The 27,047-nt window shown below is 37.2% G+C and overlaps 4 protein-coding genes across 11 annotated transcripts; 1 reads left to right on the top strand and 3 right to left on the bottom strand.

Annotated features, from left to right (window-relative positions):
* Positions 1–2,350: 2,350 nt before the first annotated feature.
* On the top strand, positions 2,351–6,182 carry LOC134218453 (small integral membrane protein 14). 8 transcript variants are annotated; one of them, XR_009981351.1, is made up of 6 exons: positions 3,639–3,841; positions 4,738–4,863; positions 4,928–4,973; positions 5,220–5,365; positions 5,433–5,527; positions 5,997–6,182. XR_009981351.1 is itself a non-coding variant. In XM_062697452.1 (5 exons), the coding sequence occupies exons 2-5, from the start codon at positions 4,792–4,794 to the stop codon at positions 5,469–5,471; spliced, it is 303 nt and encodes a 100-aa protein (XP_062553436.1). In that variant the 5' UTR covers positions 2,351–2,474; positions 4,738–4,791; the 3' UTR covers positions 5,472–6,182. The 8 variants fall into 8 exon arrangements, 7 of the variants coding, with proteins under 7 accessions (XP_062553436.1, XP_062553437.1, XP_062553439.1 ...); XM_062697452.1 differs by lacking the exon at positions 3,639–3,841 and adding an exon at positions 2,351–2,474 and having other exon boundaries at positions 5,433–6,182; XM_062697453.1 differs by lacking the exon at positions 3,639–3,841 and adding an exon at positions 2,383–2,474 and having other exon boundaries at positions 4,741–4,863; positions 5,433–6,182.
* Positions 6,183–15,873: 9,691 nt separating this feature from the next.
* On the bottom strand, positions 15,874–19,460 carry LOC134218452 (maternal protein exuperantia). Its single transcript, XM_062697451.1, has 5 exons — positions 19,297–19,460; positions 18,440–19,203; positions 17,735–18,182; positions 17,264–17,499; positions 15,874–17,124 (listed from the first exon to the last, which is right to left on the bottom strand). Exons 2-5 carry the CDS (start codon positions 19,179–19,181, stop codon positions 16,769–16,771), a joined length of 1,782 nt encoding a protein of 593 aa, XP_062553435.1. The 5' UTR covers positions 19,182–19,203; positions 19,297–19,460; the 3' UTR covers positions 15,874–16,768.
* Positions 19,461–20,955: 1,495 nt separating this feature from the next.
* Positions 20,956–21,880, bottom strand: LOC134214238 (uncharacterized). The gene is made up of 2 exons (XM_062693644.1): positions 21,815–21,880; positions 20,956–21,689 (listed from the first exon to the last, which is right to left on the bottom strand). Exon 2 carries the CDS (start codon positions 21,576–21,578, stop codon positions 20,973–20,975), a length of 606 nt encoding a protein of 201 aa, XP_062549628.1. The 5' UTR covers positions 21,579–21,689; positions 21,815–21,880; the 3' UTR covers positions 20,956–20,972.
* A 2,862-nt stretch (positions 21,881–24,742) lies between these two features.
* Positions 24,743–25,950, bottom strand: LOC134214237 (MIP18 family protein galla-1). The gene is made up of 4 exons (XM_062693642.1): positions 25,920–25,950; positions 25,651–25,838; positions 25,319–25,582; positions 24,743–24,965 (listed from the first exon to the last, which is right to left on the bottom strand). The coding sequence occupies exons 2-4, from the start codon at positions 25,817–25,819 to the stop codon at positions 24,868–24,870; spliced, it is 531 nt and encodes a 176-aa protein (XP_062549626.1). The 5' UTR covers positions 25,820–25,838; positions 25,920–25,950; the 3' UTR covers positions 24,743–24,867.
* Between the last annotated feature and the right edge of the window lie 1,097 nt (positions 25,951–27,047).

The following is a 27,047-nucleotide window of genomic DNA, read 5'->3' as shown; positions in this document are numbered from 1 at the left end:
TGGTGGCATGAATCTGAAACGATTTGGTTGAGGCTGGTTTGGTTTGAAGAAATACTTTGGCGGGAGCGGAGGTGGTAAACCTGATCGGGCGTTGGAAATATTTATCTTTGGTGGCTCATTAGGTTTAGGTGTTGGTTGGTTGCCCAACTCGTTTCTGAAAGGTGCAGACCTAAAGTTCATATTATAATAGTCCATGCAAAATTGGTATGCTTGTCCGAGCGATGTCGGATTTGTACTTTTTAATAAAATATTCAAAGGATTTTCCAATCCTCTAATAAAAGCGTCGAGAGCTTTGTCCCGAAAGTATGTTATGTGTACTGCTGCATTAAGTTTCAATTTATCATCAGTATGAATTTGAGCAATTATGTGGGTCAAAACATCATTTACTCTGCTATAATAAGTACTGATGTTTTCGTTGGGAAGTTTTTTAATTGTAGTCATTTCAAAATCTAGAGTTTTTACGTCACGTTTGTCTCTATAATAGAGAACAAGTGTCGTTTTAATTTCATCCCAATCACACGTAATATTATTTGCGTTTAGGATGTCGGCTGCTTCGCCTGTAATTTTCGCCGTATCACTCTCTGAAGGAGATTGATTTGATCAGCTGTAGCGTTCCTGGCATTATAAGTGCGAAAAATGGAATCTACATCGGCCAACCAGTCCACTAATTCAGTAGGATTACCGCTGAATGAGTTGACTGACCGTACAAATTCAGGGGACTCTACCAATAGCGATAAAGTCGTCTGCAGTCATGTTATTATTTACTACGTTGTTGGTGGCCATTATGTTTCTGAAGTAAATGTCCACCCTAGGTTTTTTTGAAGGAATTCTGTATGATCTTTAATCAATTATATTTTGAAAAGCAAATTAGCTGTATTCACTGATGGTTAATCAATTAGTGAGGCTAGCAATTAGGAAGAGTGAAATAAAATCTTCTCGTCACAGTAACACTTTTATGCTTCTACTTGGATTTTCTTGCTCATATGAAAGCAAAAGGTAAAAAAAATCAACAACCGTCGCACTGTTTTCGACCGTCGCACTGTTTTGTTTCCACTCGGTAGAACGAAATTTTGTCACAATTGATCGGATAAAGATATTCACTTATGGGTAATGACGATGGAGAAAAATGTTTTTTTCACTTGGTTTCAATTGGTTTGTCACTTACACTTTTAGATAATAATGATAAAAATTACTTACATTAATGCCAGTACCATGATGAAATTCCTGGACTTTTTGGGTTGTAACTTAGGGCGGCCTCGCTCGGTGGGGAAAACCAGGCAGCTACTTCAGGGTGATTCCTTTTTGCCGCTGCAGTGCTGCTACTGGGGTCCTAGTAGCGATCGAGCTTCTCAGCTTCGGTGTCCTGGCTCTCGCTTTCGTTGTCGTGATGGGGCTCGTTGAACCGGATTGTAACAGGTGAACTGGCTCCTTGAACCACTTTCGGATTTTGTGATATCCACTTAGGACTCTTCCCACTTGCTAACAATTAACGATTTTCACCACTTGTAACTTATACAATTCCCACTTTTGGCAAGGTCCCTATTCGGGCGCCAGTTAACTTTTTTACCGGGGAGGTTCTTTTAAAAGAATGATCCGAGTCGGTTGATGGTAAAAACAGAACAGACTTTATTCAAGGTTCAAAACTCAAAATGTAATTTCAGCGATGACGGTCCCGCGGCGGTTGAGCCCACTCAGCATAGATCGATCGGTGCCCTCGACAATGTTGTGATTGTTTTTATCGGCGTTCATTGTCCCGGCGTTCGTGACCCACTTGAGAAGTGCTGATGCTGCTTGTAGAGTTTAATGTCGTTCGTCGCTATGTGTTAACTCGTGCATGATGCGCACTACTAATGAAATATTTCAAATTGTCGCGACTCGCGTCGCAGCGCGAGTGCTCAATCGCGCGGTCCGGTTTGGTGGCGGCTCGACAATATTACCGCAAAGCTCGAGAATCAAAGCATTTTTTTCTGTAGCCAACTCAATTTTGACAAAAATATCACTTACACCCCTCTGCTTCTAACCCCCTCAAATGTTACAAATCACAAAAATGATTAAAATTTAAGCTTCACGTTTATTCTTAATTGGGTTGTTTAGGGGTATATATGTTTTTACATATTCTGAATCTGCATAAAAAACTGAGCCTAACCTCAATTTTTCAGAATTTTTGGAGCCCCGGAACCATTTTTAATTTGGATTTTTTTTTTGTTGAGTGTAGTTTGCCCTTGCTCAAAAGTAAATAAAAAGATACCCAATTTTGGGTAGATGCAAATCAGCGTGTTGACATGTTTTCCGCGAGGTGTGAACATGCATTTAAACACTCAAAAAACATCTGGTCACCCTTCTTCGCGGTCACTCATTGATCTGTCAACAAACAGTTTTCGCAGTTTTCCCATCATTTTTCAGTCGAAGTCAGCTCGGTCAGAAAAGTGGAAGGGTTTGTGCTTCAAGTGCGATTGTCGTAGCGGAAAATAAAAGTAAGTCGCGAGTGATCGTCACCCCATTTATTGCCTTCATTCGTTCTTTTGTTCAAATATTACGCATCGCATCCGTAAGTAGATTACCACAGCTGGGAAATAATGCGGAAAAACTAGAACGTCGACGTAAACAAAAGAGGGAAAACGGGGAAAACCCGTACCTCTGGTCCTGTTTATTTACAGACAGCACCTCCCCCGTAAATAAGCCTGAAGGTGCTTGAAGCACAGAGGAGTGCCTCTGTGTGGTGTGTGCAAATTATCGGGAGAGTAACCGAATCGCAGAATAACATCTTTATTGCCACATTAGTCCGATGTTTAGCGGCGCGGGGCTTTCTATCGTGTTTTGGCTATTTCGAAGAAAGAACAATGTTTTAATAAGGCGACATGTTAGCAAGGTCGAAAACAATCTTTTGTGTCGCTAAAATCTCATACCATTGAGAAACGGTACATTCCTCTCAGGGGCGGAGTAGAGTGTCCCAAAAATATGATCGGAAAATTGTAACTGTGGAAAGCAAAATGAGCAGAAGCTATTTTTTACTTATGATTCATGAAACTTTTTATTATTTGTTATAGAATATTTGAGTACCTAATAGTTCATTGTAATTAATTTTACAGTACTATACTTTTTACGTAAACAAATTGTGTGTCTGATTGTGATGTAGGAGTCCTCAAACCAAAGATTTAATCAATTTGTTTCCTCATTCCTATTATTATGCTCTAATATTTCGTCTGAGATAAACCAGTATATAAAAAACTAACTGCTTTTCGTCTGTATTTTCGATTCCGACAAAGAAACATGCATACACTTTTTTTTTGAAATTTTGGCTTACAAAATATCAAATCGTTTGAACCAAAAAATATAAACTAATAAAATAAAATAAACAAATTTCAAATTGTTCAAACCAGAAAAACTTCTGCTGTTGATTAATATTATCGGCTTATCACTTCTCTGTTTTGGTTCACCCTAAACATAAAGCTTTCACCATCGACGTTCACTCATTAGCCCACAGGTTCCCAATCAGATAGGTCCAGTGTCGATCTTGATTTTGGGATAGTTACCTCTCAAAAAGTGACATAATCCTACTGAACGATCAGAAAATTTAGTGTGTAAGTAATAAAAATCAAGTGCGTTTAATTGCTTGTAGTTTCAAAGCGGGCTCTTATCAGAAATGTGATTAATATGTTCATGTGTTGCTTGAATTGAGTGTGGGTGGATGTTAGTATTTGCACAGTGAGCGAATCTTCCCCGCACGAATAGGCTCACTAGCTTGAACACTGCTTTGATACTGCTGGCACACGATTGTATCGGTTCAGCTGGAACAACTGGAAGCGGCTGTAGCGAATCACAACCAACGCTGATAGCCCACGTAAGTGTTTATTTTGACATTGTGAGCCACATAGCAGAGAAATGTTTTAGAGGAATGTATTCGGACGCAATTGCCTACCTGAAGAGTAGTTCAGTGTTGTGACTGATTGTTCAAAGTATAAGAAGGTAAACCATGTCGACCGGAACTAATAGACCAAATTTAATTTCACCTTAAAATAATATGGAATACTAACTAACTATGTTATTCGTAGAATAAATGGAATTATAACTATGTTATCAACAAATAAGCACAAGCATAAAAAATGGCGAATTCATCACAACGTTATTAAAATTATAAGATACAGGTTTTCTTATATATTTTTCATCTTTGTTATTACCCTGCCAATTAACTATTTATATTCTAACTGAATTAATCCTTAAGTGAAGCAAATCTCGGCATAAGAATATTAGAATGAAATGAAATTAAAATTATAAAAAGCCATACCTCAATTGATTTAAACTAGGCAATACGCCAAAAGATAACCTATCCTGTTAGGGTCAATTAGAATACAATTTTATAGTCGTAATTGCTTTGATGGAAGTCTAATTTGTTTAACTATTTCAAAATTTACTTATTTGATTTACATTTATACAATTAAAAATTATAATATGCAATCGGAAACGGAATCATTTAATTTTACTATAGTAAAAGGGGAGTTCTAAAATTATTTTGTATTCGAATTAAACGATAAGGGTGAAAAATAAGGAAATTCAAATAAACAAATTTGTGAAAACAATAAACCTAGCGTCTGAAAAAATCATGAAAAAAAAATATTTCGGATATTCAAATCAACTTTTGGTTAACATTTAGAAGGCTTAAATCTTTAATCATCCTAAATATAAATTACTTTTAATTGAGATTCAGCTCTAATGCATTTTGTTGTTTTACTATTTCAGCAGTTGTATTTGATCCTTTTGTCACTTCAACCCTTCTAAGTAAGCAACAACAAAATGAGCGATGAATTCGATGGATGTGAATGTATCTGGAGCCACGAGATGGCCATGCGCCGGCTACTATCGATTGTAAGTATCGGTTGAATTGTTGCTATGTTCATAAAAGCTATCATACTTTTAATCACAATTACAGCTCCGCAATGGCCAGTCCTATTGCACGGACAACGAGTGCGTCGATTGTAAGTAACAAAAAAAGTTAATAACTTCGGCGGTTTTAATCAACTTCACAATTTGTCATGTGTTTTTAAATTGTCAAGTTGAAAATTTATCAAATAGCGCAATTGAATGTAATAGTTAGATCCTCATTCCATAGACTTGCAAAAAAAAAAATAACACTTACAAGTCACATTTTCATTTTAATACTATCAAATAAGCATACCCCGAAGTGAAGTCCAATATTTTTTCAAATCTAATTTCACACCCAGTGCCCAACGCACCGAACCAGAATGCCAGCGGAAACTTCTTTATGATGATGCTTCTCATGATCTTTGCTGTGATATTGTACGTGATGCGACCAGCTTCGTTCCGCCGGCGGAACGACCTGGACAAAGCACTGCCACCGTCGAATGGCGTAAGTTGTTTATCAATTTCGCCCCTACCTATGTTCTAAATCCTGTTCATTTACTTTCGTTCAACAGGGACCAAGCAACGATGGTTCACCACCGGCGGTTAACTGATAGAGTCTCCAACTACTAGTGATCACGGAATCTTCTGTTCGCGATTATATTTCTAGGTATAGATTTTATTTTCCGAACTGTGTTGGATTTTCTTACTGTTCCCTGAGCGTTTATCCCGATTTCCTTGTTTTGAAGCGCATAAAAAAAAGTTTATCAATATATTTTGGATAGATTTAGGTTTAATCTTGTAGCTAAATCAAAACTATACAATAACTAACTTTTAATCGTGAACCACATTGTTCCATAGTAATGCCCGATCATATTCCAAGATAGTTTTAACATTTTGTTATTTGTCTGTGCAGCGGTGGTTTACAAAAAAAAATATATTTTCCATTCATTGGATTTTCTGCGTTAGTTTTCTTCAAAATGGTTAACACACCCATAAGTAGGCATGCAGATAGCGCACAAAAAATAGGTGAACGGTCATCACAAAATATTTTTTCTTTATTCCTTTTTTCACCCGGAGAAAACTAGCTGTAGCATATTATTTATCTGTTATATTTTATTATTCTATACCTTTTACAGTTTTATTCGCAAATATTATGCAGAAATGCAACTATTATGGGTTAGATGTTCTTGATTAAAAGACATTCTGTATACAAACGGTCCTTAAAACAGTGCTTTTATCGTAAAATGTATGTTTCCGGAGCTATGTTTTATGAATAAAAATTAGATAAAGACGTTGATACAAATAAAACAACCTCACACGAACATGTTAAATTATTTCCATTCTGAATCCCTTCTGGCCGCCCCTTCCTTCTCGATTTGTGACCAACTTGACGAATCTGAAAGATTTTAGAGTGCAGCATGACTTATCCTGACCGTAATACTGTAATTTCATTGTGATTTCAAATCTGGTGAATTCAATTCCCTTTCGAAGCAGTTTGCCAGCCGTACACCGAACATGTCGTCCAAGAAGACGCTGTTGCAACTGAATCAGAGGGAATTACGTTCATAAATAGTCAGATAGATCTCATGCTAACTAACATCGTAATAGTTTAAAGTCATTTTTGTTATTTTCTTGTCATAGTCAAATTATTGTGTCAGTTTTTATGCTATTTAGACGTCTATTGTCATTGTACGCGCTTAAGGCTCAAGACTCCATCATAATGTTTTGAAAATTAATGACTGTATCGCTTGTTTGTAATAGTGAGGCGATTGGTGCGGAAAAGTGCAGCAGCAATAGATAAATTTTGTTTACAACTGGGGTGGGTGGAAATGGGGTGTTAAAAATATGCCAGCTGATGCATAATGTAGCCAGACTTGATGAAATGTTTATTCTATATCATAACACATGTTCGCGGTGTATCAAATATATGGGTATTTATCGGTTTAAATTTTTTTTATTCACCACTTGGAATTGAACAGAAGCTTACATAACATGTTTAAATATTTATTTCCGGTATATTTGTTCAATCAGACAAACAGCAATGATTTTTTCCAATAAAAAAATCTGGCAACGGAGAGATGATTATTTTCTTGTGTATGCACACCCATTGGCGTAACTACAGGGGCTAGGGGGGGGCTATAGCCCCACCTAGAACTAAATTAGCCGCCCTAGAATTTTTGCTACTTTGCATGATCAAACTGAGCATTTTTCCCATAGTTACCCCTTCTTTAAAAGTTCATGTAAAATTTCATCAGCTTTATTGCTTTCTTGTATTTTTTATGGAAATTTTCTTATTTTTTATTGCTTTTTATTGATTATTTTGTGGAAAATTTTTATTTTTTTATGGAAAAAAATATTTATTTTGTGGAAAATTTTGTAATTGTTTATATTAATATTAATTTATTTATGGAAATTTTGTATTTTTTTTTCGTGGCACGTTTTGATTTCTTTATGGAAAATTCTTCTTTTATAATTGCTATTTTTGCTTTTACAAATACTTATTTATTTTTGTTTTGTGGAAAATTCTTAATTGTTTATGGAAATTTTGTTTTATTTGTGGAAATTTTATATTTAATTATTGCTCATACCCTGATTTCTTTATTGGCAATTTCCTAATTGTTTATGAAAAATTTCTAATTTTTTTTTCTCTTTTTTTTTTTTGTTGTGGTTACAATGGCAGCTGTCCCTTGCTATTAATCTACACTGTACCCCGCCCATATTGGCTTCTATGAGCCTCCCGTTTTTCATCATCACACAGACGTTCCTAAGCGATGTTGCTCATGTGGTCACTGTTATGGGCCGTGTTGATGAAAACAAGGATTTGTATAACAGCCCACCCCATCATTATAAGCACTTAGTATTGTCAAACTACCATCACTAATATCAACATCACTCTTTTCTTCTTCTTTACCTTTACAAAAGTATATAAGTTTTTCTGCCACTACGAATCATTTCACTCAGTATAAGCAATGAAATCATGCATCATATTCACCTACTATCAGGGTTGTAAATATTCGGCAGCACTGGATGAAGGTGATGTTTTTTTATATCATTTTTTTATTTTCTTCCTGCTTTGAAATCAACCTCACATTCCCGGAGAAGCAGAAAAGTAAACAACAGAACTCACATCACCCACAACGCCGCGAAGATGAAATTTACCACAGCAAAATGTACACATTCACCCAGCAAATTGAAAAAATTCACCACGCGTTTAAATGGGCCACTCACAGTCATACGGTAAGGCGCGAACTGAGCAGCATGTCAGAGCGACTTGTGAGTGGCTGAATGCGAAATTGAATAGTCATTGTTGAATTGAACAGTCGCACTCACCACGGCGGCGATGAAGGCGACAGCAGATTTTACTGAGATCCATGTTTTTCACTGCATTGACTGTGAAATATTTCTACCCTGCCTACTATCATTACGTTAATGTTAACATAGTCATCATGATCACCGAAAATTATTGCGGTCACTATCACCGTATCGTTCTTTCTTCACATTTACAACTTCTCCACTATCTTAACTCCCTTAAGCAGGAAACCAGCCAGAAACGAGTCACCGAAAAATCACCAAACGGTCAAAACCAAATTACTAAATCGTCGGCACCATCTTTGTTCATAATTCCGTTCAACCTTTCCAAATTCACGTCACGACTTATACTATGTTCACACTAGGGCCTTGTAACATGTTATTCGGCTATCTTGATGAGCTTTCTTTTGTCGATAATTTGAATAGCATGTTATTCAGGCCGTAGTGCAAACATAGTATTAATAAGTATATAAGTCACTGCTTACGATTTTGTTGAACATATATTGCAGTCGTGTGTTTTGATGAGTCGATTCACTTAATTCACTTCACCCATGACTGATGCCAACACCGCTACATCAATTTTTACATCAACTATATTTTGCACTTCTCAGTAACCATCCTAAACAACACTTCAGCATAATTTTCCACCTATTTCCTAAATCAATTTTTAGCTTATTGTTTTGATATAATATACACACACACTCACAGAAACATATATACGTTTTTCACAAATGTGCATATATATATATATATATATATATATATATATATATACACTACTAAAAATCCACACATATTTATTGGCAAAAATCCATAGATTTAATCTATGATGTATATCAGCGCACACATAACCATTCTCTACGCGAACTACTAATAAAATATATATCTAAATATATTTTATGTGTGGTCTCGAATAAGCAATTATTTAATTTATGTGTGGTTCTATATCGATTATATTAGGGTGAAGCTATTGCAAAAATCTATAACGGCTACACATATATCTTATAAAGATATTTTTGGCAGTGTATATATATATATATATATATATATATATATATATATATATAAACAAAGTACGGTTATCATTTACAAAGTAAACACATATGATATATACATTTACGCAATGGAATTAAAATATGATAAATTCATAAGTTATTTGCACTTACCATGTATGTATTCTTTTTATATACTTACCACTTATTAGCTTTAATAAGTGTTTACCAGATTTCAGATTCTTCCGATTCCTGACGGTATTAGTAGGATCATGCTGCATTTGGTGTTGGCTCGGAGTCTTCTTAATTTCGAAGCTCCATCATAATTGATTATAGTTGAGATCGGGTTAGATAAAAGATATTTTAGTTACTAGATAAAGATTGTCGCTGTCCGGAACATCTTTTGCTGGCGAGGATAGGGGAGCTAAATGTCAAAGATGGAAAATCCATACGATTTGACAGGTATGTACCACACATGTTTCGGACAAAAGATATTTTAGTTTACTAGATAAAGATTGTCGCTACTGTTCCCTTTGTTCTGCTGTCCGAAACATGTGTGGTACATACCTGTCAAATCGTATGGATTTTCCATCTTTGACATTTAGCTCCCCTATCCTCGCCAGCAAAGATGTTCCGGACAGCGACGACAGCGACAATCTTTATCTAGTAACTAAAATATCTTTTTTTCGGACAGCAGAACAAAGGGAACAGTAGCGACAATCTTTATCTAGTAAACTAAAATATCTTTTGGTTAGATAGTGAGGAAAATTAAGAAAAGAATGGATATTAGTAAATGTCATTATATTATTTGTGAGGTTCTTTTAAATAGGATTCTCAAATTAGTGTAGTGTTATATTTAATATCAGTCGGATTTAATTAAGTAGCTTGTTTTTTTTCTAATTTCAGTTAGAGATTTATATAATAAGTGATTAATTTGGTTACAGCATAGCTGGGCCTTTCGACGATAATATCGATTTATTGAATAATTTTTCCTCAATGTGGTCCACGTTGTCTTGTAACTGATCTAGCAGGAAATAATAAACACTCCATTTTATAACTTATTTTTAACATAAACGTTGACTACGATAAAATTATGAGAAGTCTCTTCTAAAGTAACTCTCTAATACAGGATGCTAGACTTGGATCAACTAAATAGTATCTTCAAAACTATGTCGCATAGGACATTGAGCTACGGAGCCAATGTTGAATACATTCAAATGAATTATAGATTGTTGTGAAAGGAGGTTTCTGTATCGATTACCTATTTTGACATTATTCAGTTACAACACAATAGGAGGCTAAGCACAATTGACTGACTATTAAAAGGCTCTTTATTCAATAAACTCAGTCGAATTGTACCACACCTCCCTTAGCTTCTATCCGCGACATGTAGCACGCACCCTGTCGGTCATTGAGGAAACCGAATAGTAGTATACGAACTTACAATTCAATTCTCCTAAAATATATCAATATTTGTGGAGAATTATAATCCAAAGCCCAGGAATGAAAAATTTCTAATTTTTAAAGGAAATTTTATTTTGCTGCTATTTAAAAAAAATCAATTAAGAGATCCCAGAAAGGCAAAATCTTGAGTTTGCAAGAAGAGGTTACAAAAATTTAAATGAGAAAGAAATTGGAATTCTTTTGGATGGATAAAACTCCACAGGCGTCTAACTACCCAACAAACAATTTAAAATGATATGGAAATGCTAATATCATCTTCCAAACTTGGACGTACATGTTCATGATAGCATTAGAGGCGAAAGTATAGAATTGATAGTTCCGTTAGGATACGGCAGGCATGAAGAATGTTTTTATAGAAGTCGATTTGAAAGCGAGTGGAGGGCAATATTTGTGATGGCACATATCGCACGACCTTCCTTCTGCCAAGCTCCCGTATGAAGGGGGAGGGAAGAATATCAGTGTGGAAGCTGATATATCTCCACTGGCCACAATTTAAGTTGAATGAGCTAGTTTTTTAGCTGAACAAGCCAAATTGTTGCGAAATAAGATCGTATTTACCCTCCAATGCTTGTTGGGTAAGCTCATCTGTCTTTCTTTTTCTGGAATCTGACAGAAAATTCGTTACTCACACTCAACCTCCTGTGAAATGATGGTTCTGAGACGAACCGGAAAGGCGCATTACCAATCACAGGAAAAACCAGAATTTTGAAAGGAAATTTCTTTTGTCTACTCTGACATCAACGTCTGATGATTTGCCATGCATTGAGAAAAAACTTCTGCAGCGTCGCCAAGCGATTATGATTTGCACTTTGAAGTATGTTCGTCTCGGCTCTACTTCCTCTAGTGTATCGGAGAAAAACCGATTTGTTTTTCCTTTCCAATTACAAACAGAAATAAAATCTGAATTTTGAAAGAAAATATCGCATTGCTCTCCTACGAACGTTTTTGATTCTGATACAGACGGAAACTTCCTTCAGTACCGCGGGAATGCAACAGACACCATTGTTTGCTATGAACCCTTTCTTTTCATAAAATGATGGTCCTGAAAAAAGTCGATTTGCAATTCACAATGCGTCTTTCGAATCACTTACAGCAATCAAACATTAATCCGAACCTTGCGTTAAAAATTCACTGCTGCTGCTGTCCGACGACCACTCGATGATTTTCCGCACGCTAAGAATAAAAGTTCAGCACCGCCACTGTCATCCCGAGACCGCGATCGACGCCTGAGAAGAACAGATTTTCTTTTCACAAAGCGCGTTTCTAATCACTGATAGAACAGAAACGATAGTCTGAGCATTCCCGAGCAGCTCACATGTTGTGCATAGATCACAGTAACTTATGTGTGGCCAGATTTAGTAGGGGAGGAGGTTCGGTTGTGGGCACCGTTCGGTTATGGGCACCCCTATGTATCTTTTGACAGATAAGAGATGCTGTCATTCTGACAACCATCATTTGTTTGCTATAATAGCATGATGTTTTGTGCTCAATATCAAACCGGATGGGCATCTCTACTTTGAACTAGAAACAAATAAATTTTTCGTACAAGAAAAACAACACGAAAGTTTTTTTTTGCCTTTTTCAAAGTGTCATAAATTAAAGGATTTAATTCAAAAAGTGAGTTCTAATGCATATTTACACAGTAAATTTAATCTATTTTGAGGCCCAATGTCGATTGCCATCAAAATTTTAGCGCGAATTTTTTTTCTTCTCGTTCCAAAAAGGCTGCGAAATTCGGTTGTGGGCACCTTTATTGGTTCGGTTATGGGCACTCTCATTTTATTGATAAATCATTCAATATCGTTTTACTTGTCCCTTAACTTATTTTTAATAACGTTTTAATGCAGTTTTTAAAATTAGTTTGACATAATTGTTCGAAATAATGAGTTTATTTAATATTTTTGTTCTTTGGGCATGTCTAGTCATTATACACACACTTTTTGGAACAAAGCGTTGACCGATTTGCTTGCAACAAGTTGCATTCGAAGGGGAATGCTTTCCCATTGTTTCCTATTGAAAATTGGTCAGATCGGACTATGGGATCAAAAATTATTTTTTGAAATGAACGAGAAAGGCACTATTGCCGCTAGGGTGATTAATCAGGATTTTTTTGACTGTGATGCATACCAATAAAACGTAAATCAATGAAAAATTAAAACCCATTTACCTAAAGTGCTATTTTAGACCTTTCTTATGTGATTTTTTTCAACATCCTCCTTAATGCACCGAGGGAGGCATCATCACTGCTAGGTGAATTGATTTGAGTTTTTTTAGCGTCTCCTGGCTTTTAGAATGAATAAACCTTCATGCTTCTTTATTTTTTGCTAAGTTTTCAAGGGTGCCCACAACCGAACCACGAAATGAAAATGTCCAAAAATGTCAAATTTTCTAAATTGTCAATATTTTTTTCTTAATCGATTTAATCATATTAATTTCTTTGCTAGTAGTAAGGTTATAAGTTTAGCTTTCGTTTGCTATGCAAATGTCGACATAAGATCAACCAGGGCCAAAGTTATGGACCAAACACAAAAGGGTGCCCACAACCGAACCTCCTCCCCTAAAAATTAGGTTGCTGTAACCAGTTTCATTAGACTTGTGCTGCTTGGGTTGCATGGATATTTCTCTTGAGTACTGCCAAAATTAGCCCCCCCTAGAATTTTTCGTTAGTTACGCCAATGTGCACACCTTTGTTTGCGTGTTGGCTGGCGTATAAATTGTATTGTTTTGATGGAATGAAGTTGCATCGCGTAGATTTTGAATTCACCATTTCACTATAGCGCTATAGTGAATTGAAGCCGTCATATGATTGTTCATATAGGGGAAAAGACGGCTTTGGCAGGTTTTGTTCTATTATTGGCAGGGGGTTTTTGTCGACCGAATTTTATGAAATTTGGCCACAATATTCTTTGATATGCAAAGAAGGTTTAGGCCAAATTTGAGCATAATCAGTCATAAAAAAGCCCCCTGACAATAATAGAACAAAACCTGCCAAAGCCGTCATTCCCGCTATCAGAAAGTCACAGAAATAAACAGAAACAAAAATTGAAGATGTCATTGAATTGGAGGGAATTTTGAGTAGGATGTAAGAAATTGAGCTGGAGAGTCAAATAAGCTCTATTAACACGTGTTAATATCTACAACTTGAAGCAAGTGAAAAATATTACTATTCTAAATGATGTCGTTGTTCATATAATTGGAACTTGGACATATTTGAACATGATGCAATAGTGTCCGGTACTTGGGGACACTTTTCTGAACCGTGACAATTTTCACCAAAATTTATCATCAAAATACATCGTCCAAAAACGTGTTCAAATTATCAAATATAGTTTGTATGAATCATTAATGATCATATTTTGTGTATATGGTGTACAAATAAACATAACCCGTATAATTAGAGTTTTTCGTTAAATGGCTTATGTGTCCGGCACTGGGGGATCTCCCCCTATATCAAAATAATAGTGCACTTTATGTTTCTGCGAAATGGGTTATTCCGGGAAATGTCATTCCGCGAGATGGGTAATTTGCGCGGAATGCACTATTCCGCGAAATATCGTACTCCGCGAAATGGGTTTCCGCAATGTGGTACTCCGCGAAATGGAATTCCGCGGAATGACATTCCGCAATTTGTCATACAATCTTTAAAGTCATTTTTGTCATTTTCTTGTCAGAGTCAAATTATTTAGCCAGTTTTTATGCTATTTATACGTCTATTGTCATTGTACGCGCTAAAAATCGACCAAAGCAGTTTATCCGACTCACATGGAACATGTTGCCCAATGCTTCATCGTAGTAACTGAGCCGGAAGTTTTTTTTATCAAGTATAAGGAAGTGCTCAATCCCCGATTTATAAAAAAAAATACAAGTTAATAACTTTTGAAACAGTTTTCAACCCGTACAAGGATCATGTCGTTCATTAAGAAACAAAAGACATTACATTTACAACTCTTATAGATACTCTCTCCCATTATCTCATTCCTAATCAGACAGATTTTTTTTAAATTTTTCGTTCATTTTGGAGGCTCAATTGCCGAATCATATAGATTGATCTGTACGATGTCATTCTTGTCTTTATGGTCAAAAGGTATGAAGTTTGAATTTCTTTGTTTGCCTAAGTTATTGGTTCATCCTGTGTCAATACTATCAAACACAATGTAAGTTATGTCTTGTAAAAAGTGGAAACTGTTTGTGCATTTAGTCTATTTTATTGTTATTCCTTTGTCAAGGTATTACTATTATTATGTTCTAATAAATAGCTTGGTTGTTTCCAAACTAACTGTCATTATCTATCATGTACTAATGATCAGTTATGAGTCAGCTTTAGGATTTACTTTTCGGTGGCAAAGTAAAGCTTCATCACGCCTATTCCCTACTATTAGTAAAAATTATCGTGAATGAAGCCGTCATAAGATTGTTCATAACCATCATTATAATGTGTGGTATTTTTTATTATTGCTCTTCGAAGTGAGGCATAACAAAATAAAACTGGCACCACGTTCCTAGTTTTGAAAAAACTTCTACTCAGTGAATCCAGCAGTCGATTCCCTACGAATGTCTTGAATACTTTGTTTTTCAATAAATGCCTAGCTAGCTAAATGAGGCTAAATGTAAGCGTGTCTACGACTCATCGTCACAGGGAACGCATCAGAAAAGTATTGCCGAAAAGAAGACAACTCACATCATTATCACTGATGAAAAAGGCCTCTGCCTGACTGCACTACCATTCAAGGCTCCAAGACACGAGATCCGTTGGATCACATGCAAATGCCGTAAATTAGTGCGTCAATGCCAGATATGGTGCCGACCGAACAAAAATAGTCAACATATGATACCACCACGACAGGATATGTCTTTGGTTGCCATATCAGTGCTAATAGCGTAAGCCGACCCACCGCAGCAAGGTAACATATCCGAGGGGAAGGAATATTTTAAAAATCCTCAAAATTATCTGAATTTTATTCAGTTGCCCCCTCAGAATATTAGTTTTGAGCAAAAAATCCGAGGAAGACATAATCGTTTCTAAAAATTTGTATCGGCCTTATTGACACGCAAAACAACTTGTGCAAAAGATAAACTTGGCAGGTTAATAAACTATTACTCTCGTTTTTTTCATGTTTTACTCATGTAAGATTGTGAAGTGAAACGGATTAGTTCTATGCTTTATCATTGAAATATATATATTTTTTCATGTACTCACCTACCCCACTGTATCTTATAATAGATGATCTTTAAATGATTACACACGTGATTTGTTGCTTTCGCTTTTTATTTTGCAATGAACAAGATCTCCGACTCGTCACAGACGGTCAAGAGATTTGCGTTTCTAACACGACAAATTCAAATCATTTCAAACATTATTCAAGATCTTATATCCATTCAATAACATAGTAAATATTGGTGTTTCTTCGAAAACGGCGCGATCCTTCTCCAAATGTGTGCGAAATACTTATCAAGAAATCATATTCGACATATCTCCTGTCTCAAAAACAAAATTAATCCGTAGCTTCCACACCTAAACTCGCATCGCGCTTTTTCGTTACATTTCAATCAAGGTTACAATCTTCCAGTATATTCCGTTGTGCTTGCATTTTGTACTAAACTTTAAGCCGTAATGGGTGATGCAAAAAAGACGAACTGCCAATCGTTCCCGGAAAGTCCCACGTGAAAGAGTGCAAATCCTTCCCGCAAACCGCCGAAAACGAGACAACTGCTTTTCTGGTTTCCAAAAAAATCAAAAGCAATTTTAAGAGCATTTTGACTCTAAAACAGCTTAAACAAATTGTAAATATAAAAATAGTAATTGAATTACAATAATGTAATGTTTAAAAATCTATGACGAAGCATAAGCGACCTTTAAAAACACCAATTAGTTTTAAACTAATACCATCCATCCAGCACAGCTTTTACTAATTCTAGGAAAGGGAAACCTTCTTGAACGAAGCTTCCCGCGTGTCGGCCTGCTCTGGCCACACGAATACGGAACACACCCTCACCTCCTTTGTACTTTTTCGCAAATCTGCCAGCAGCACTTACATGACTAAACGTAAGAAATCCAATTCAAATCAGTTTTTCCATATTTTCGAATCCACTTCGACCAGTGGAGATTAGGAAAGAGGTAAAGAGTGCCGCCGCCTTCGACCTCTTCAAGCGTTGGCATGAATCATCTGCGGTTGCTGTTGTTGGTTCATTGCATTCTGCCGGCCACCTGTATTATTGCGGCGACGCCGTTGTTGGCGGGGACGGAACTTCTTGTTGCCTGCGCCGTCATTCGGAGATGTCGGCTGGCTGTTGTTGTTATAATTGTTTTTGCCCGGGTGGTTATTGTTCATGTCAACGCCAATGTTGCTGTTGTTATTGTTGTTGTAACTGTTGCGACCGGCATGCATAGGTTTGCGATTTTCTTTTCCATTTCCGTTTCCGACATTGCTGTTATTGGCAACAGCATAGTTCCCACCATTGCCAGGTGCGCTGTTGCTCTTGTTGCCGAAAAACAGCCGACCTGTTGAAGAAACGACTATTATTACAAATTGATCAGGTGCAATGCAAAGAATTTACCAAACTGATAATTGCTACGCAAAGTGTAAGTATAAAGCGGTTTTTAACAATCGGTGAGAAAAAATATCTATCCAACAACTCACCTCTGGAGGAACGACCACGCACGCGCTTCACCACAGGCTTCAATTGCTGCTTCTCCGGATCATAATGACAATCGAGCAGCTCTACCAATTCGGTGCGCTCTTCCTCCTTCAATTCGGTGATCTTGCTGACCACGGCTTCTAGACCGTCGCGCTTGCAGTCGTTCCAAACCTGCTGGAGCGACGCAAAATCGTGTCCGTACTCAGCCAGCACTCGTCTGTACGTCACAGCCTTAACTCTGTTGAAGAGATAACAATTAGAGAACATGAATAGAAAGGTTTTTAGTGGAATATCTTCGCTTGAGACGAGTTAAATAATTACTAGAGGAAGATAACCTTATTTTTGAGATCGAAATATGTATGTATATTTAAAATAATAATCAAGCGATGGAATTAAATAGGATAGAGTTCAAAATCACTTAACATTGAATGTATGTCATGAACTTATGTAAAATAAATGTAAATTGTACTAACCTATGATAAATAGTCGTCTTGAAGTACTGCAAAAACATCGGTCGGAACGAATTCTGGCGCACCAGAATTTTCTCCTGTTCGTCAAGCTCGGAAATTTCACTCGTGATCGGTGAGGCCAGGTCGCACAGTATCAAACACATCTTCTCCCGCTCGGCTTCGGTTGTGGGTCGGGAGCGTGGTTGCGGCTCCGGGATTGTTGTCACCTGGCCGGTAACAGCGTCCACGTCAGTCTGATGCCGATCGTCATCGATGTCATTGCTCTGGCTCTGAGGCTGGTCGTTGTTTTCCGTCTCAGCACTGGCGGTCCTTTGCGGCTTGGGTTCACTGTCGACTTGGGCACTCGAGCCACCGACGGCGCCTTCCTCGGCATCAGCCTCGTCGTTCGATGGGGTCTCTTCACACTCGGCTGCCACCTGAGTACTGTCGTTGCTCGATGGTTTGTCATCTTCTGTTGATGCAAAAATAATAAAAAATTATAGAATAATATGGAATTGATTCATTTGTTCGAAATATTAGAATGTTTCCCAGTTTGAAAAAAAAAACAATGGTTTTTAAACAAATAAAAAACAATAGACATACACTCAATGAGCTTTGTGGAGTTGTACAACAAGTTGCAAACAAAATATCACAATGGATGACATGAGAACAATAGAGCAACATTAGTAAGACAATAGATACAGACAAAATGGCTTAGCGAGGACTTACCTCGGGACAATCGACGTGCAAGCTGGTAGGCTAATCGAGCACGGTATGCGGCATTGCCTTCGAATCCGTCCTTTGCTTCGCTTTCCTCCAGCACCAGTTTAGCCAGCTGACGAATCGAGAAGTATTTGATGGTCTTGCTGCACTTCTCCTCAGCCAGCTTAAAACCGTTGGCGAACGACTTCACCATCCCGGTGAACCGGTCCAGCAGATTGTACTTCTTCACAGCCTCGATGAGCATGTACGGCACGAACTTACGCTGCTCGTGGTAGATCAGAACGATTCCTTCTGAGCCCTCATCTTCTTGATAGCGCGCCTCCAACCAGTTCATAAATTCGTTTAGAGCGGAGATTTCCGTTTTGGTTTTCACCACGCGGTATGTCTGCATGCTTTTTAGCATCCGAAAGAATCCAACCGTGATGACACGAACCTGGTGGCGCTGCCGGGCGGCCGGATTCAGATTCATGAGCGGCATTATGTACTGCGAATACTGATGATCCGGCGTGTAGGCCGAGATCTGGACAATTTCATCGATTAGCCGACGACCGGTCGTGTCAATGTCAATCCCAATCAAAGTGTACTTCCCGTACGGTAGTGGATTGGTGTTGATGGACACGTCGGTTCGATCGAACTTGGACGACAGGGCACCAGCCGGGCCGGAGTCACTTTCCTCGGAGCAGCTTTCGTCCAGATGGTGCTCGAAGTCGCCCTCCGCCGTTTTGCTTTCGTCGATTCCGGTCACCATTTTCCTATTTTCTTTTTTAACTCTGGATACAAAAGATAACCTCTCAGTCAAGCTTTTTTTTTTTGGTTTATTGGCTTCAAAATTGTTTCACATTGAAAGTTAAAAAATCGCTTACCCGTTTCAAAGGTTCGAAGAAATTCACAATTTCTACACACTTTTCTCAAGAAGAAATAATTCAAATTCCTCACTTTCAAATTTTCAGAATCACTTTTTTGGGAAACTTTCTACCACTCGGTGTAGATCTTTGGCTTGATGAATTTGAAGTGGAGGATTTTTGATTCGGCAGCTAAAATTCCAAAAATTTTGCACGAAAAAAATGCACTGTTGCCATTTTTCCTCAATATCTCAATAAGAATGAGGTACTAGAATGAGTTACCTGCACAGTTACCTGCAGGGTCTCGCCGACATTTCGCACCAACACGAACGCAGGTTCGTGGTTGCAAATAGAGATGTCGCAAATTAATCGATTACTTCGATTAATCGATTCATCGTTGTGATAATCGATTAATTTTGAATCGATTATTACCCAACGATTAATCGATTCAATAATCGAGATTAATCGTGAGTAATCGATTAGTTACTAATCGATTAATCAGAATTTTACGACATCATAAGGATGTCGAAAATTAATTGATTATTTCGATTAATCGATTCATCGTTGTGATAATCGATTAATTTTGAATCGATTACTATACAATGATTAATCGATTCAATAATCGACAAGAATCAAGAGTAATCGATTAGTAACTAATCGATTATTCGGGATTTTACGACATCTCTAGTTGCAAACAATCCCATTTGATTTTGCCAGCTGCTCGTGGTTGCATATAGGAATGGGCGATACCGATACGATATATCGGGAATCGATATTTTCGCCCCGATTAATCGTTATTATGTATCGATTTTATTATGTTCGATATTTGACCGTATCGATTTTTTTATGCTGATATCGGATTTCGATTTTTTTAGAGTGAAAATATAGCACATTAGGCACAATCTGTTAAAAACAGCGAATCTTCGATGTGTGATTCGATAATCTGAAATGGGGAATCTAAGTTTCCATTTTTTTTGCTTGTGCTTTTAATTTTTTGGGCGTATCGATATATCGGAATATCGATGTTTCAAGGCCGATATTTTTCGGCATCGATATTTCGAAAATAAAAACATCGATTCGGCAGTATCGATATTTTTCCGAAAAACGCCCATTCCTACGTCGTGGTTGCAAACAAACCGAGTAAAAGTGTGAGTGGAACGTGCGTGTACGTACACGATCGCTGAAAGCCTAATGAACCGTTTTACCTTTTGTTGGCCCTGCGCGCATTTTGATTTTAACCCTTAAATGCGCAATGTTGTTTTAAAACAACAAACTGAAAATACGTTTAATGTTAATAGAGATGAGTGACGTTTAGCGCTCGCACACTAATGTGCAATTCGTCATGTGTAAATACATGTGTTGCGGCGGTTTTCCTTGGCTTGATTGAAACTCTTTTGACAGCAGTGTATATTACCAACAGCTTCAAAGCTGAAATTTATTTTTCATTATAAATTATTAAACCATATATATATATATATATATATAAGTAACTTACAATCTAGTTCCAATTCAATTAACAAACCACCGTATCCACCGCAACTACAATCCAATCTGATTCCCTCAGCATGACAGTGTTGCTAGTTTCACTGAACCTACCAACTCATCTTAACACTCCCACCCGTGAAGCTAGTAACAAAACTGGTCTATTATACAATTCAAAACTTTCTATTTACCACTATTGTTTCTAAACTTCTCCTTCAAATTATTCCCCTATCAGTCCCGCCTGGATCGAAAAGTATTCGTTTCACAAAACGATTCACAATTTCTCTCATAATTTTATGTGCGCCAAACAAACCGCTTTGCTTCGAATCGCACGCCAAATCTTTCTTAGCTTTTGCGTAAACGAATTCTATTTTACCCTTACTCTGTGCGGCGGTGCACAAACAGATGTATTCATCCGAGCTCGTTCGATGATCGGGACGGCGCACAATTGTCGTCGCCGCATCACTACTGCTTTGCAGCGCTTGTCCTACCGATTCAGATTCGTTGTTTTTCTCTTCTGATACACGCAAACGTAATGCATTATCGAAATCGCCGTGTGATATAGTATGATCGCTGACATGCTGTTCTTTCTTCACCGATTTTTCACAGATGTTTTGCTCACTATATCTGATTATTATTGCTGCCCTTCGTTCACTAAATTCTAAATCAATTTTCTCTGCAGCAGCCTTGTAATACTCATCTAATTCCTTTACTTTGCGCTCGTAATCCAACTGGATTCTTTTTTCATTTTCGGAATGTTGAGTCCGCCATGCTTTGTTTTGCTCCTCCAGCAGCTCGAGCTTCCTTCTCAGTTCGTCCATGGCGACTCCTTTCAAGTTGAGAGTTAGATTCTTTGAAGAATGTTGCGGCGGTTTTCCTTGGCTTGATTGAAACTCTTTTGACAGCAGTGTCCATTACCAACAGCTTCAAAGCTGAAATTTATTTTTCATTTATAATTATTAAACCATATATATATATATATATATATATATATATATATATATATATATATATATATATATATATATATATATATATATATATATAAGTAACTTACAATCTAGTTCCAATTCAATTAACAAACCACCGTATCCACCGCAACTACAATCCAATCTGATTCCCTCAGCATGACAGTGTTGCTAGTTTCACTGAACCTACCAACTCATCTTAACAACATGTTTGTTTTCCTTCTGCTCATAACCTCAAAAATGATCGGGTCATCACAATGATTTCAAAAGAGTCAAAAAATATATGGAAATATACTCATTTTTACCCAATCTTTGCTGAGTTGCACCATCTAGGAGTGTTTGTTTTCCTTTTATCGCCACTCACACATTCGGACGTATGAGAATCTCAATTCAAGCTCCACGGATACAAATTTCATCCATTTGCTTCAAAAATATACATGTTTGCTTCCAAAATGGTAAAATGTTTGAATCAAACATATTTATTTATAAAACCAAATTAAATCCCTGTTTGTTTTATACGTACACTACTGGGCAGCCCCTCGCTCGCTCTTGCAAAAGTAAACAAACACTCGAGTTCGGATCGGATCCGATCGGAGGTCAACAGAGGAGCAGGAGAAAGCGTGGAAAAATATGTTTTCTTGCTTCCAAATTGTTGATAAGGATGTTTTTCAGGTACAGAAAGGTAAGTAAATGAAATATGAACGATTAGAATTGAGAAATCTGGTAGTCAAATGCTACCAGAATATGAAAATTGGTAGAGTTGATAAGAAAATATTATGAATGGCCGAACCAAAACAATAATATCCATGTTTGCTTCAAACATTTAGCTGGTTGAAACAACTTGAAACGCACATTTGATTCAAAAGAAAGTTTTCGTTCGCTTCAAATGCAACAATATGTTTGATCCAAACATATTTATTTTTGATGCCAGAGCAAACTGAATTATTATATCACGCAGAAAAAACTACGTTAAAAACAAACATATTCTAGGTAAATCCAAACAATAATTCAGTTTGCTCTGGCATCAAAAATAAATATGTTTGGATCAAACATATTGTTGCATTTGAAGCGAACGAAAACTTTCTTTTGAATCAAATGTGCGTTTCAAGTTGTTTCAACCAGCTAAATGTTTGAAGCAAACATGGATATTATTGTTTTGGTTCGGCCATTCATAATATTTTCTTATCAACTCTACCAATTTTCATATTCTGGTAGCATTTGACTACCAGATTTCTCAATTCTAATCGTTCATATTTCATTTACTTACCTTTCTGTACCTGAAAAACATCCTTATCAACAATTTGGAAGCAAGAAAACATATTTTTCCACGCTTTCTCCTGCTCCTCTGTTGACCTCCGATCGGATCCGATCCGAACTCGAGTGTTTGTTTACTTTTGCAAGAGCGAGCGAGGGGCTGCCCAGTAGTGTACGTATAAAACAAACAGGGATTTAATTTGGTTTTATAAATAAATATGTTTGATTCAAACATTTTACCATTTTGGAAGCAAACATGTATATTTTTGAAGCAAATGGATGAAATTTGTATCCGTGAAGTTTAGCTGAGTGTACCCATTTGGGAACATTACAAACGCCGCGCAGTGTATCACATCCAGAGAATCTGACAATACGTACACGCACGTTCCACTCACACTTTTACTCGGTTTGTTTGCAACTACGAGCAGCTGTCACGGCAAAATCAAATGGGATTGTTTGAAACCTGTTTGAAACCGCGAACCTGCGTCACAGAGAACAGACGTTGAAGCTCAACTCGCCATGTTGTGATAACTTTTTACTGTTCATTTTGAAATTACTTTGGAATGTCGCTGTTATCTCGTGCATAATCAGCGCTAGCGTCATCAAAAAATGCCACTGTGCGCTAGTGTCGTTATGCATGCAAGAGCATGCCAGCGCCATCGTGTTGTCAAAATGAGATTGTGAGTTGCAATGTCGACGTCGATGGCGTTGAGGTTCGGTGTATTTGTTTACACATGTTTTGCAAGAAATTTTGTTCGAGCCTCCATGTCTGTTCTCTGTGCCTGCGTTCGTGTTGGTGTGAAATGTCGGCGAGACCCTAATCACAGACAAACAGACGTAACACTGAGAAAATTCCCATCGACCATTAGCTCAACGGTCGTTTTAAATTCAACTGCTTGCGAGTTTCACATCCAGGGGCGCGCGCATCGTATACCTTTGTATTTGACATCTCACACTAGCGCCTTCTGTTGACATTGTCGTACTGAACATTGTTTCGTACAACATGCACGTTAGGTGGTGGTAGAATAACTGGGCAATGGATTTTGAAACAAATTGTTCTAGCTGTTACGTCTGTTTGTCTGTGCCCTAATGATTTCAATGCTTATTTACGTTAAAAATATTTCCAACGATTTCTAAAAAAATCGCCTTGCGCCTTTAAGGGTTAAGCCCTAAACGCAATAAATAAACGATTAATCGAAGTTATCGACATCTACACGGAGAGTTAAATCAACCCAAAATTTGAGTTCAATTTACAAGTAAAATTTGATGCATATTAAAAGGCACCTTCTTATTTTTTTGCATAAAAGTGAATAAATGAATAAAACATAGCCATAATTGGGCATAATATTTATTCCTTTTTGTGTGTAGTCTCATTCTCCCACGAAAGAGCGTGCTTTGAGGTCATATTTGAATAAATACAAGAATAAATACTTTATATTCAAAAGAGCATGTCTTACATGTGTAAACTTTTTTAGCAGTGTAAGGCATTACACAATTTTTCTCGCAGGACTGCAACCGGGAAGATAAAATTAAATATTTATTATAATATTATTATATGATTAAACGTCTGCAAGCCTTAATAGTTCGGGGGTCGGAGCGTGTATGCGGCCTCTTAAACCCCAATTGTTAGGAAATCATAAGGAGGGCGTCCATATCATGTGGACAACATGTGGAGGGAAAAGTTTGCCAGTGCACGACAGCAGCAATCTTACTATTATCTTACTAAAATTTAAAATAATATACATATAAAAACTATGTTCTGCTCTATAAATAAATTTTATTAATAAACTTGCTTTAGGATATAAAAAAAATAATCGCACCATGCACCTCTACAAAACTACCGTCCAGACTTTACTTGTGCGATATGCCGCACCTGGCCATGCATTGTTCAGTCTTCGTCTTTAATACAGCTTTCCACCAGCTGCCGTAAATTGGGATTCTCCATGGCAGCTGCTATCCGTTCCTTATCGTTGATCTGCTTGTTAACTGCAATAAAATCCATTGTCATTCGATTTCAACCACTCAATCTAATTATCATTTCAACATCAAGCTCATAGCGCTAAACGTATATACCAACTCCTAATAGATATTGTAGAATCCATCAAGAAGCGAAGACACGATTGAATAATATTTTCCATTTTATGTGTATGTTCTCTGATCATCATCCCATTTTATGCCTGTTGTTTTTGGCCTTTGACCAGTTTTTTACACGAGTTTGACGACAGACGCTGCATTGCTTTTTTACAATAGTTGTTACGTCATGCTCGTTAGGAAACGCTTTTCGATCTCTGGATTGTACAGCATCTTTTAAAGTTAGCCAAAACCAATCAAATACTCACTTTCATCTTCCGTGGAGTGGGCTCCCTTCTTGATGTAGATATCCAACTTTAGATTATGGTTGAGATTTCGTTGGACTTTAACCCGAATGCACAGGCCAATCAAGGTGGCCAGTGAACAGTGCGGCACCGTCGGGTTGAACTCGATTCGCACCACATAGACGTTTCCCTCGGTTGGTTTCTGGACGAAGATGCCCTCCTCGTACACCACCTTAAGGTCCTCAAGAGTGTTAGGCTTCTCCGGGTCCCGGATAGTGCGCAAAAAGTCTACAGAAGGGGGGAAACATAATGAAACTATGGTCACGAATCCATGAAAATGATCAGCAAATTCTCACCGTAAATTGTTTCTTTGAGGTCATCCTCACCGCGATAACCGAGCTGCGATAAGGTTGGCGATGGTGAGACTTCTTTTTTATGAGGTGTAGCAGATGCTTCAACAGCATCGGAACTACCAGGTGACGCTGTTAGATCCTCGGAAGTTTTTCTGCGGAAGAACGACAACATTGTGCAACGCTGGTGATCGCTAGAATTTTAATTATTTGCACATAGGATGTATTATTCAATATGCTGAAAAAATATTTTAATCTCTCAAAATACTATCAACCTCTGAAATGGAACAATGACTGCGACGAAAGTAATCGCAATTTTTATTTTGATCTATATTTTCGCTTTTCAAATGTCAAATCGCAGGTTTAAATACAGTGCCGCTGCAAATCAGAAAAGGATTCAGCTACCGGGAAATGGTCGACCTTTTGAAAATAGATAGGGGGAATGACGGCTTTGGCAGGTTTTGTTCTATTATTGTCAGGGGGGTTTTTTATGACTGATTATGCTCAAATTTGGCCTAAACATTCTTTGCATATCAAAGAATGTTGTGGCCAAATTTCATAAAATTTGGTCGACAAAAACCCCCCTGCCAATAATAGAACAAAACCTGCCAAAGCCGTCTTTTCCCCTATGTACTTTATTCTATTTATTTGAAAATTGTGCTTGGTTTTGACGTAAACTACCCGCATAATTGTAAACAATCTGTATCATTGTTAAAAAACTATTCGCATGAATTAAGGAAAACTGTTACTATTTATGTAATAGCCGATTAAAAATGGAACTATATGTTTATTTAGAGCCAGTATTATATTGTCTGTTTCCTTGGTAACAAAACGCGCCGACCATTTTTTAGGCACTATCAAAATCGTCGCCAACATCTTTATTCTAAAATTATGTTAGTTTTATTAGAAAATAATGTCAATCTGCATTAAAAACAGGGCTCAATTTTTGGAAATAATGTGATTATTGAGTATATAAAATTTTGTTCACAGTTGATTTGACAGGTCTTATGGCCATTTCTGCTGGCGACGATTTTGGCGTCAATTTGTTTTGCGACGATTTCAAATCGTCGCGGCCGATAAGGTGGGAAATTGATAATACAATACCTTCAATATACGCTACCACATGCATTAATAACACATTTTATTGGTTCTTAATAATCTCTCATCTTCCATTCGTTTGAAAAAAAAACAACAGTAAATTTTAAAAGACTCATAACTGATACTGCAACAATACCGAATATGGCCACTTAATAATTACGTCATCTAACAAAAGTTTTGTCTCGTTGCGATTCCTCACACACTTTAAGAAATGTATCCTCCAATAATAAAAATCCGATACCGTTCAGTGTATGTCCGATTCTCAATAGGCGGCAGAACAAATTTTCCGTGTACAGTAGCCGTTC

Source organism: Armigeres subalbatus, chromosome 2 (assembly GCF_024139115.2).
Source record: "Armigeres subalbatus isolate Guangzhou_Male chromosome 2, GZ_Asu_2, whole genome shotgun sequence".
Classification (NCBI taxonomy): Eukaryota; Metazoa; Arthropoda; class Insecta; order Diptera; family Culicidae; genus Armigeres; species Armigeres subalbatus.
This window is presented reverse-complemented; position numbering and strand designations above follow the sequence as displayed.